At 32.1% G+C, this 12,573-nt stretch overlaps 1 protein-coding gene across 1 annotated transcript; it reads left to right on the top strand.

Annotated features, from left to right (window-relative positions):
• The first annotated feature begins 6,192 nt into the window (after positions 1-6,192).
• LOC115707562 (uncharacterized) lies at positions 6,193-12,570 on the top strand. Its single transcript, XM_030635573.2, has 15 exons — positions 6,193-7,075; positions 7,178-7,233; positions 7,537-7,595; positions 7,776-7,847; positions 8,486-8,569; positions 8,711-8,818; positions 9,077-9,139; positions 9,275-9,355; positions 9,536-9,601; positions 10,019-10,174; positions 10,870-10,950; positions 11,300-11,338; positions 11,501-11,583; positions 11,958-12,030; positions 12,179-12,570. The coding sequence occupies exons 1-15, from the start codon at positions 6,366-6,368 to the stop codon at positions 12,347-12,349; spliced, it is 1,902 nt and encodes a 633-aa protein (XP_030491433.2). The 5' UTR covers positions 6,193-6,365; the 3' UTR covers positions 12,350-12,570.
• The last annotated feature ends 3 nt before the right edge of the window (positions 12,571-12,573 follow it).

The following is a 12,573-nucleotide window of genomic DNA, read 5'->3' as shown; positions in this document are numbered from 1 at the left end:
GAATAATTTTCAATAAGAACGAAGAGAAAAACACACGTTTACATTATCTCTCATTGGTAAAATATTTGAATTGTTTGTCATTAGAGTTGTAAAGTCAACGAGTTATTTTAGTTTATGATTAGATAAAGTAGCTTGTGATGTGTTTAGAATTTAGTGTTGCCATCAATTATATTTGCTAGGTTAATTAGTAATTTTTTCCTCCGAACTTTGACATGTACTAATCATGCTCCTTGAATTTTTTTGGCCGTTAAAAATTCCTCCTGAACTATTAAGATTGTTAGATTTAAGGACTTTTGTCTAATTTTAGTAAAAAAATTCTAACATAAATGAAAGTTTAAAGGGCATGATTTAGTACATATTAAAGTTTGAGGGGTATAATTTGGTAGATATCAAAGTGTGGGGAGCATGGTTTAGTACATAGACAATCACTGAAACAGTAAAATTGAATGAAATTAGACAAAAGTCTTTAAATTTAACAATCTCAATAGTTCGAGGAAAATTTTTAACGGCCAAAAAAGTTCAGGGACACGATTTGGTACATGTCAAAATTCAGAGAAAAATTACTAATTAGCCTATTTGATAAGATAATTTTTCTCATTTGTTTCCATAGAATCACTATAGTTAATATTTATAGATACTCTTTATTTGTAGTAAAAATTTATTATTAAATTTGTAACAATATTTATTTATTACGACTGCTATCTATTTCATTTTTCTTATTAATATATTTTCATTTATTTGCAACTAAAATATTTTTGGGTGATTCTACAATGCATCCCCTTAAAAGGGAAGTACTGATGCACCTTTAACTTGTTTCAGCATCTAGAAAAATTTTTTAGTCTAAGTTTTTTCATATTCATGTACGTTAGAGCTATTTAAGATATCCTACAAAATTTTGAAAAATTCGGAATAATTTACAATATAGAAAACAATGTTCAAACAGTCTATTTTACACGCGTATAAAATAAAATAGTCGCGCGTGCAACACACTGTTTGAACATAATTTTCGGCGTGTTAAACTTTTCTAAATTTCTTAAAATTTTGCAGGATATTTTAAATAACTATAACGTACATGACTATGAGAAAAAATTTGACTAAAAAATTATTTCGAATGCTAAAACAGATAGAGGTACATCAATATATTCATTTTAAGGAAGTGCATTGTAGAATTTTCCAATATTTTTTTACTTTTGAAAGAGTCAATCATCAAAAGTACAAAATTCTCACATGTTGCTAAAATTCCCTTTTTGTCCGGAGTTCTTCATTGCTGTTTTTTTTTTTTTTTTTTTTTGCTTCTTTTATAGAGTGTTGTTGAAGTTGCTAAAGTTGTTGTTAATTCTATTCAATTGTTTTAGAGTGTCTCTTGATGGGATTATTTTTTAGATCTATTTAATTATTACTATCTATTTATAGAGAGTGTTGTTGAAGTTGCTAAAGTTGTATGTCTTTTACATGTAATTTAAAATATTAATACTGTATCACACAATACATAGATTAGTAAGATATACACTATAAATAAAAATTAAACTTTTAGTTAAAAAAAATCTTCCATATTTAATAATTAATTATGTATTGTTTCACTTATCAATAAAATTAATTGTTATATTAAATTATATATATAAATTATATGTATGGGATAAGTACTTAATATATAAAGAAGAGTGTTGAATTGAAAAAATATAGATTGATTAAAATGGAGAACTGAGCTACTGATGTGAAGTTGTGAATTATGGCGGGTACTTCATAACTATTGGTATAATTAAAATAAAATATGCATTACATGTTACCCAACTGCACCAATTAAAATATAGTGGAGTTAAACTGAAAAATAAGGTACATTTGGTTATGATTTTAGGTTCCATATTTGTGTAGTTTGTCTTTCCACAAAATAAAGTTTAACACGATTTAATGACACCATGTTAGTAGTCTTATTTGTAAGAAGATTATTAAAAATAATTTTATGTTCTTATCAAAATATAAAAAGAAAACAGAATCAAAACTGATCAAATCCATTACATTATTATTTCGTGCTCTTCTGCAGTTCCACGTAGTCGAACTTGATATGATGTGAAGAATAGTATCGTATTAGAATTACTTAATAAGATTTGTTCGATTTTATTATATTATTAAATGTTATTTTCGGATCTAATAATGACTTTGTGACCTGGTAGTTCATCATTTACGATGACTAATAAATTTATGTCAAAATGGCAAATAATTACTATATTGAAATTTAATGTTTTTTTTAAAAAAAAATAAACATATAAATTTAATGAATTTTGATGGTACTATTACTATATACGTATTAATTATATACACCGATAATTATATAAGGGAAAGGGATGTTATAAATTATATACACGTGGAGATGGAGTAGTTAGCCTTCAAAGAAAAGTTTTAAATATTGAAAAAGTGACTGGGGAGACAATATGTTAGTTCTAAAGTTGTTTAAGCTATTGACTAGTTTTAAATATTAAAGAGCCATTTGATTGTTTTTTCAGAAGATTTTTGTGTGTATCCTATATGGCTAGAAATTGTATAGTATTAAGCTATAGCAGGATATGAAATATAAAACACATTCTTCAACACCACTCTCTAAAGAATTTTGACAAATGATAATATAGATTTTGGGTTGTTTTGATAGTTTAGCTAGTTTATTTATATATTAAGAAAGGTTACAAGTATCTTTTAAAATTTGTGCCGTTTCTTTACAAACGAGGAAGATGCTGTTTGAAGAAGATTACAATTTAATTAAGGTACGTACATGTTAATAAATCATGGAAATTGGAAAGCTTAACTCAATATATGCCAAGCTATAAATGAGTTATTATGGATGGGATTTGGGCTTGACCACTTGAGGCTTAAACATTTCCATTATTGTTCTTGATCAGTACCGAATCCCATTCCTATTATTAAATCCTCTTCATTTAATGGTTGCATTAACTTTTATTTTAAGGACTCCCATTATGTTATGGTGAAATAGAAGAGAGAGGTTGCGCATTACGACCATTATCTAGGTCAGGCACAAGTTGATACCACTACAAATACTTCAATGCTCAACAAAGACACTACCTATTGGAGATGTTATTTGGATCACCAATAAATGTTTGGATTATGGGAAAATATTTGAAGTGTTTTGGTAACTTATAACCAAATTTGAAAAATGTCATACATTCATATCGCCCATAGTTTGGTGATAGAGTTGGGTTTGGACTTAAGTGGGCTAAGCCTGCACCTAGAGATCACCAATCTCAAAAAAAAAAAATATTTTTTTAAAAGTATACATGTGATTTGGTGATTTTCAAAAATACCATATAAGGTGGTGTTTAGTTTACCGGAATGTAATTGTAATGGTAATAAGAATAAAAATAGAATGTAATGGTAATAATAATGGGAATACTATTATTATGTTTGGTTTATTTTGTAATGAACATTGTAATTGGAATCAAATTGACTAAAATATCCTTATTTTATTTATTTATTTATATTTTCAAAGTGAGAAAAAGAAAAAGTAAAACTGTCTTTTTTATTATTTAGTTGTCATTGTAATTCTCATTCATGAGATGTAAGAGTGTAATGAGAATTCATAGGATTGGTGTAATGCCCATTACAATGGAGTTCTATTACAAAGGTTAGAAACACAAACCAAACATTCTAATGGTGACTTTAATTTCATTACAATCTTGATTCCAATCAATCAAACATGTTCTAACTTTTTAATAAAGTGCTTAATAATTTTTTTTTCCTTCACCACCAAATTTATTGACCTTATATAGCAATATGTCCAAGAGTATTTTGTGAGTGCTTTGGTATGCTCAAATAACCTCCTAACATTGAATCCCCATAAAATCCTAATTTATGATTAGTATCTTTTAGGACTTTAGAGCCTTATTTAAACCTTGCTGTTTTTCCTTTGTTTGTCATTTGTATCTTATATTGTATTAAGTTGTGATCCTTTTCTCTTCTCAAAAATTCTTATTGACTCATGGTTTACCTATACTATACATATTAAAATAAGATTACAATGTATTAAGATGAGGTTACCCATGTATTAAGTATGGATGATAATTTCTATATATTCAGAATTGACAAAAAAAATCACATAAATAAAGATTTATAGGTTTTCCTTTTTAATATTTTTACGGATTTATATATTTTAGTTTTTATGAAAATACAAATTGTTGTTTTCAGTAAATAGTAATAAAAAAAAGTGAGTGTAAACACTCTGTGTAAAATAAATAATAATAGGGATATTGGCGGCTAAACTACCTAAACTTTACGGTTTGTAACACTTAACCACCAAAACTAAATTTTTGGCGGCTAAACTACCTAAACTCTGGTTCCGTTTTGCTCTGCACACCTCCGTCCAAAAATCAGCGTTAAGTGCCACAGTGGACTGTCCACGTGTACACACTTGTACACGTGGCAAATTTTTAGTGGTCCACCTAATATTAATTTTAAAAAATAATTATAAATATTAAAAAAAATTAAAAAAATAATAAAAATATTTTTTTTTACTTTTTTTTTTTCTTTTTCCTTTTCTTTCTTTTCTTTTTTTTTTTTTCTTCTTCTTTCTTCCTCCTCTCGCAAATCAAACACCCACACCCACACCCACACCCACCCACTCCTTCTTCTTCTTCCTTTCTTCATCACCCTTACCTCCATTCACCTTGTCAACACCCAAATCCCACTAGCAACTCCATCACAATCTGTACAACCACACATAACATCAAATAAAGCTATAATCACCCACCATCTTCACCACAGCTACTACCTCCATCACCATTGTCACCACCCATCACCATAACCTATATCTCAAATCCAAATCTAACACTAAAAATTAGAAATCAATATGTCCATCTGTTATAACACAAAACAAAAAATAAAACTAAAAAAAAATCTCTGTATCAAACCCAATTTCCCACAAAAAACCCAAATTAATATCTCAAAAAAATAAATAAATAAATAAATAAAAAGAAGAGATCTAAACTTCCTGAAACCCCCATCCTCGGATCCATGAACAGACCACCGTCGGCCGTCATTGGCCTAGGCGAAGACCCCGTCGAGATTAGCAAAAGCAGGTGAAATCTTCCCCAAAAACCCCTGCTTTTTAAAATTCACAGTAATAACATTCCCATCAGAATCACAAATAACAAAACTCCAATCTGAACAAGCATCATTGTTTTTCCATGAATTTGCTAACACAGTTGGATAACCCAAATCCTCAGCACCCTGAAGCAAAGCCATAACCTGAGGATCACAAGGTCCAGGAGTACTCTTACAGAAACTATTAGTACCATCAAGCTCAACATTGGTGACAGACTTAGGAAACGAAGGCATTGGACCCTGCAACTTATTGTTAGCCAAAGTAATGTTCTTTAAGCTTGGAATAGAAGATAAGCTATTGGGAACAATCCCTGTTAACAAATTATCACGAAGTTGAAGATCAAATAATGTGTCCAAATTCGAAAGGTCTGGAATTGGACCAGTGAACAGATTCTTATGAAGCCAAACCTGATACAAACTAGTCATATTAGCCAACACTTCAATGGTACCAGAAAGCCCCATTTGTTGATTATTAAGCCATAGATTTCGAATCACAGATCCAGCAAAACTCGGAGGTAAAACCCCAGTGAGATTATTGTAAGAAAGTCTCACATCTTGTAAATTTGGGAATGAGCCAAAAATATCAGGAATAGTACCAAACATATTACAACTTCCGGTGAAGAAAGGAAGAAGAAGAAGGAGTGGGTGGGTGTGGGTGTGGGTGTTTGATCTGCGAGAGGAGGAAGAAAGAAGAAGAAAAAAAAAAAGAAAAGAAAGAAAAGAAAAGAAAAGGAAAAAGAAAAAAAAAAAGTAAAAAAAAATATTTTTATTATTTTTTTAATTTTTTTTAATATTTATAATTATTTTTCAAAATTAATATTAGGTGGACCACTAAAAATTTGCCACGTGTACAAGTGTGTACACGTGGACAGTCCACTGTGGCACTTAACGCTGATTTTTGGACGGAGGTGTGCAGAGCAAAACGGAACCAGAGTTTAGGTAGTTTAGCCGCCAAAAATTTAGTTTTGGTGGTTAAGTGTTACAAACCGTAAAGTTTAGGTGGTTTAGCCGCCAATATCCCATAATAATAATTAAAAAAAGAGGGAAGGAATTAGGGCTAATTTGTCATATTTAGAGGGTAATGTCATATTTCTCAAACCCAAAGATACTGACCGTTCGTCTTTTGAAGTTGCAGGGTTCAAACTTTTTCAGGATCGGGACGAAGAGGAAGAAGACCATATGCAAATGCTACAACTGTTCTGAGTCTTGACTCCACTTCACTCTCTCTAGTTTCAGGGTTCCATCCCACTCTTCTTCTCATGCAAGTTTTGGACATGAGAGCCCTCCGAGCTGTCTCTATTCACAAACACCTTCTCACTCTCTACAATCGCAAATTAACTTACAACCCATTTCATTTCTCTTCACATTACTCCACTTTTTCCCGCCAAATCCACCGTCGTTTCGGCTCCCAAGCGTCGAGCCTCAGTTTTGAAGTTCCAAACGGCCAAAACGACCCTAAACCAGAAAGGAAGCCTTCCAAAGTATGGACAGTTTACGAGCCTTTATCGGGTAGGCTCGTTACGGAGAAAATTCAGAAAGGCAGCGGCGAAGAAGAGTCGGGAGATGAAACCGAAAAGTCTTCATCAAGTTCGGAAGATGGGGTGGAGGAGTTATTGGAACAGAGAACTTATGGGTCTGTTAAAAATGCCAAGTCAGGAGGTATTGAGAAGATTAATTTGAGGGGCATTGTGGGGAACAAGAAGAAGAAGAAGAACAAGATTTGTTGGGTCTGTTCGAGTTGTGGATATACCGATGGGCAGTGGTGGGGTATGTGCCGGTCATGTAAAGCTCAAGGCACGATGACGGAGTTTTCTGAAGGTGATGCCTTTGCCGGTGGGGCTGAGATTCCTGGGTTGGGGATGACAGAGAAAACTGGGGCTTGGCTACCACAGTCGGAGGATCAAGTGCTCCCTATGCGGCTTAAAGATGTGAAACGTGGTATTAGTCATCCAGGTTGGCGGATTTCCTTGTAAGTTGTTATTTCCGTTACTTACTTTCTATACTCTATACCAAGTTATTTTGGTATTCATTACGATGTTTCATGTTTTTAATCTAAGTTCATGATACTCAGGCCTGGACTTTTGGGCGAAGAAGTTTCTATGGTTCTTGGTGGTGGTCTTGTGCCAGGTCAGTTCTACATTAATAGTTTATATTATGTAAATTTATGATATTTTTCAACAATCAATATCTGAGGTTTCATGTTTTTTTGACCTTAAATATGATGTACTTATTAGATAACATGTTTTTTCAGTGGCAAAAGGTAGCACTGATCAAAATAATTTGTGAGCTAGTTATGGTTTAACTTTGAAAAGCATGTCCGGCTTTGATATGATGTTATTTTCTTTGCTATATTTGATTTCTGATAATGAGGTTTGGTTTTGGTAGGTGGTGATCCTAATTAACAATGTTTTATCTTTTTTGTGCGCGAAGGTTCTTTGGTTTTGGTTGGTGGTGATCCTGGTATTGGCAAGAGTACACTCATCTTGCAGGTAGAATTGTACTGTAGGGTTTGATCTGATCTTTATTGTTTCAATAACTTTTATCCATATCGTTTCTCTGATTATAATTTATTATGAAAGTTAACTAAACTTCTTGTTATTTCATTTGTATTTATGTTTTTTTAGTTTATTCTCATGTAATATGATACTTTTGAATATGTATTGAGGAAGATTGCTGCCTTAATAGCTGAAGGGGGAGAGCTTGGCAGAGCAGCCCCAGTTCTATATGTCTCTGGTGAAGAGGTTAGTAGTTAATAATTCTTGTAGGGTATACTTGGGCTCCTTCAATCAAATACTGCAGTCGTTTATGCTTTTCTTATTAAGTAACCAGGGTCTGGAAAATGAAATTATTCCAGGTTTGTGAGAACTTCTTTCTATTTCTTATTATACTATTAAGTGGTAAAACATGTGTTTGTTGAACTATTCTTTCAGGAAATAGATTAATTGAAGTGATAGTGTTAAGTTTAATTAGGTAGGGGCATGGCTTTCTAGTTAGTTACAAGGCATTGCACTAGGGCTGGGTTTTTTATTCTCTTCATTTGTGTGTTTGTGGAGCTTGTGTTGTTGTGTGCTTTCCAGAAATTGTAAGGTGATATTAGTTTTGAATTTTTATTGGTGGTAAGAGTATTATTTTTGGGAACTTTTCATAATTAACCAAAAAAAGAGAAAAAAATTACAAAAATATGTTTGTACAGAGTTTTAAACATTTTTACGGATTACAAGTGTTTTTTTTACTAAAGTACGGACTATTGATTCACGTTGTCTTTTCATGTTGTTTAAGACTTCGTAAAATTATGCCAAAAATGACATTTTGTGTAAAATTTTCTTTATTTTTCTCATAAGGTGGTGTCAGTAATTATTCATTTGCTCTCTAATTGTAGAGTGTGGATCAAATTGGAAACAGAGCTGACCGTATGGGGATTGGAACTGAAGAACTTTTCTTATACTCTAGCACTGATATTCAGGTGCATCATTTTTGAATCGTACTTGAAGATTGCTCCTCTGCCATTCATGTTAAGACTTCTAGATTAATATTGAATCTACTAGTAGTGGTAGACCATTCTTCTCAATGAGGTAAATTTAAGTGGTGAGTTTGCTTCTTTCAGGACATAGTGAATAAAGCTCAGCTTCTCTCTCCCCGGGCATTAATTATTGACTCAATTCAAACAGTTTATTTGAGTGATGTGACTGGAAGTGCTGGAGGGATAACACAGGTTTTATAATTTTCTAGTAGATAACTTTTTTTTTCTTGGTTATAAACAGGCATTTCTTTTATTTTACACCTGAATGCAACCCACTCTGGAAAAACTATTGATTTTTCTTTGTAACAATGACAAACTGAATGTGTTGTTGTGCTAAGTGGGACAAACTAAAAACGTCAAGAGAATTAAGTTCCTGCCACACTTTTTTTTTTTTGTAAGACTGATAATTTATGAACTTTGCTTATTCCAATGCTTTTTATCATATATCAGGTCAAGGAATGCACATCAGCCTTGCTCCGGTATGCAAAGAAGACTAATGTGCCTGTACTTTTGGTTAGCATGTTTAATCAACTCATCAATTGGACTGGTTTTTATGACTTTCAATTAGAGTTCATAACTTAGATTTTGTCTGAGCGAGTATGTATGACACCTCAATTTTTTCTGCTTGTCATCCTCTGAACATTGCAGATTGGACATGTAACAAAATCTGGAGAAATAGCCGGACCTCGTGTGTTGGAGCATATTGTGGATGTTGTTCTATATTTGGAAGTGGGTACCTTTCCACATAAAATTTATTAGAAAATTTATAATGTCTTTAATAATCGGTGACTTTTTTTCTTCATTTGCCACACTTCTGGATTATATGTTTCTGCACATTATTGTAGTAAATTGTGTAAGGTGGTAAGATTCTGATTTTATATCTTTTCATTGCTGACCCTGACCTATTAGGGGGAGAAGTGTTCATCTCACCGTTTACTTCGATCAGTGAAGAATCGTTTTGGATCCATCGATGAGGTATGTGTTTCTTATGAGGTTCTATTGGATGTTAACTATTTGTGCAGATACATTTTGGTGGTAACCATGTATATTGGTAGTTTCATCTTGATTTTAGAATATATCTTTTCTTAGATCCTGTTTTCTCTAACTTATTTATGCGTATTATTTTTTTTTTATCAATCTACCGGGGGTGAGTTAGATGATGATTTAGAATAGGACCATATAGCAAACTGGTCTCTGAGACTTGATACTTATGTGATGTCATTAAAATAAAAGAAACTGTTCTGTAGTGCTGCTTGTTGAACTTGGAAGTTATTTGTTAGTTTCAAATTTCAAGTCCTGCACCTTTTGAAAATTACATTTTCTTTACCATCGTTGTGAAGGTAGAAAATTATTGTTTGGACCAACTTACATAATTATTTTTTGTTATGTCAGCTTGGAGTTTTTGAAATGTCACAATTAGGATTGAAAGCAGTTTTAAACCCCAGCGAGATGTTTCTAAGTGAGGAGTATTCAGGCTCAGATGTTTTGGCGGGTTTAGCTGTTGCTGTTACCATGGATGGATCTCGAAGTTTTCTTGTAGAGATTCAGGTTGGTTTTCTATAGTTAATGACATTAATTTTCCATGTTGAAAACTCTGATTTACATTTTGAAATGACAAGGTCAAACTGGAACCCTTTTTCACTTTCATTTTATTTTCCCCCTTTCTGTGGAGTACACGACTTTTTTTTTTGAGACTCATAGTTTTCATCTATTGTGATGTAAATGCCTTTTTCTCCGCAGGTTCTTGTTTAGAAATTTTGACAGCTGTTGTAATCATACAGTGATGAGGTTACTATACCTGAAAATTTTACATTCTTTGCCCTGTTTAAACTTTAAATAAAGTATCAGGACAATAATAATTTACATATCACTGTTGGAAAATCCGTTTTCATTCTACTGTTTTGTTTGATTGCAATTTAAAGCATTGGAGTACTATTCCAATAGAAATAATTCCAATGCACAATTAAAGATATTTAGTTTTTACTCATGTTAAATTTAATCCATTTCTCATTTTTTTTTACCATTCCTTTGTTTTCATTTATCTCAATCACATGTACCCTTGGATTTTTAATTATGGGTTACCATTCAACTCTTATTAAGTGCTGTGTAACTAGCACCAAATTTTTTTAGCGTATTTTCTTCTAATTGCCTTCTTATCTTTAGTGACTGTTAATATGGACCATTTGCTATCTTTACCAAAAAAAAAAATGAATTATCCCCTTCTTTTATAATTAATTTTGCAGGCATTATGTGTATCTGGTAGTTCAACAATTTCACGGCAGGTTAATGGAATAAATGGAAGCAGAGCTGATATGATAATCTCAGTAAGTAAATCTCTGTTTCTATTTTTCTTTATAATAGATCGTAAGAAGATATTAATTTAGTATGTGCTACTTATTCATTTTGATATAAAAATTGAACTGCAATGTAAGGATGTATATTCAAAATATTCAATGTTAACTTTTGTAATTTTAAAGTATAATATATTCCTTTACATTTGAAATTATCAATTAGTTTAATCTTTGCATTTCTCCTTATCATTTTATTCTGAGTCCATTTTGAAGTAGAGCAGAAACTTGTTAGCGGGTATCTATTTCGAATTAAATTTCTCTTTATTTGTGTTTGCCCTTAAGACTTTTTTGAATTAATTGTTTCATTACTTCCAAATTCTAGGTTCTTGTGAAGCAAGCTGGACTTATGCTCCAACAGAATGTAAGTAGAAATTTGTGCCTACTTTTCCACATTAGTATGCTAAGTTTTCTCGTTATGGTTTATTTAATGCCGTCTCTTACTGTTGCCACTGTGATTACCATTACCTTAGCTCTTTGTTTCTTTGGAAATATCTCCTCTAATTTTGAGCTCCTCTTATTGTAGGCCATTTTCTTGAATGTTGTCAGTGGGATAGTGCTGACAGAGACGGCAGGGGATCTTGCTATAGCAGCTGCAATATGTAGCAGGCATGTCTTATTCTAGTGATTAATTTCTGCTATTTCTTTACCAACTTAGGCCTATATCTTTTGCAGAGGAAATTACAAGGAAAAAGATGCAAGAAAACATTTTTCCAACCTTATAAAATTATTTGCATATTTTTTTAGTTTTGACTTTCTTAACGTTTTTGTGATTAATTCCAAGTGCTCGAAATTTGCGGTTTTTTTTGTCTACAATTTTATGTCTTCATAAATAGACTTAAGTTATCCATGAGGTTTACATTATTTGTTGTTAATATCCACGACCCCTTTACTAGCAATTCCTGCTAGCATCATCACCATCCTCTCTTTATACGAGTTGATTAAATTTTTTATACGTATTTAATGATTTTTTTTTTCTTCAGTTTCTTGGAGTTCCCTATTCCTAATAATATAGCATTCATTGGCGAAATTGGCCTTGGTGGCGAGCTTCGCACGGTAAGAATCTGATCCTAATTGCACTGGTAATTGCTGAAGTAATTTGTATATTATGTCTAAGCATGGGGCTTGTTTGCATTGCATGTGTAAAATTTAAATTTCAACCATTCATATGAATCTCTTGCATTTGGGTTGGTTTTCTTTGTAGGTTCCTAGAATGGATAAAAGAATACATACGGTGGCGAAATTAGGTTACAAAAAGTGTGTAATACCAAAATCAGCGGAGAAATCTATTGGAGCTTCAGCTTATGAGGGGATGGAAATCGTAGCTTGTAGGAATCTCAAAGAGGTTATCAACCGAGTATTTTTAACCCGTTGAAGTGAGCTAAACGCCACTTTTCTTTTTGCATTGGATATTGTTTGACTCTGTATATATTACGTGTAAATTTACTTGGCTAATTAATACCTATGCTGTTGCTTAGTTATTCATTTATTATCGGCATAGGTAGGGTTTTAGGCATATTATATCAGATTATTCAACAAAAGCATATTCATGTTTTTATAGATGGTTGAATCAAAGTATATTTTTAGAGTCGTGTATAT

Source organism: Cannabis sativa, chromosome 1 (assembly GCF_029168945.1).
Source record: "Cannabis sativa cultivar Pink pepper isolate KNU-18-1 chromosome 1, ASM2916894v1, whole genome shotgun sequence".
Taxonomy (NCBI): Eukaryota; Viridiplantae; Streptophyta; class Magnoliopsida; order Rosales; family Cannabaceae; genus Cannabis; species Cannabis sativa.
Note: the sequence above shows the minus strand (reverse complement) of the source record. Positions and strands in the feature narration are given on the sequence as shown.

What these genes read in the sequence shown, in the direction of transcription:
- LOC115707562 (XM_030635573.2), top strand. Translation starts at nt 6,366, where the DNA reads ATGCAAGTTTTGGACATGAGAGCCCTCCGAGCTGTCTCTATTCACAAA. An exon ending in CTAATGTGCCTGTACTTTTG is followed by an intron (nt 9,140 to 9,274) that starts GTTAGCATGTTT and finishes TGAACATTGCAG; the next exon opens with ATTGGACATGTAACAAAATC. An exon ending in GCAGCTGCAATATGTAGCAG is followed by an intron (nt 11,584 to 11,957) that starts GCATGTCTTATT and finishes TTTTTTCTTCAG; the next exon opens with TTTCTTGGAGTTCCCTATTC.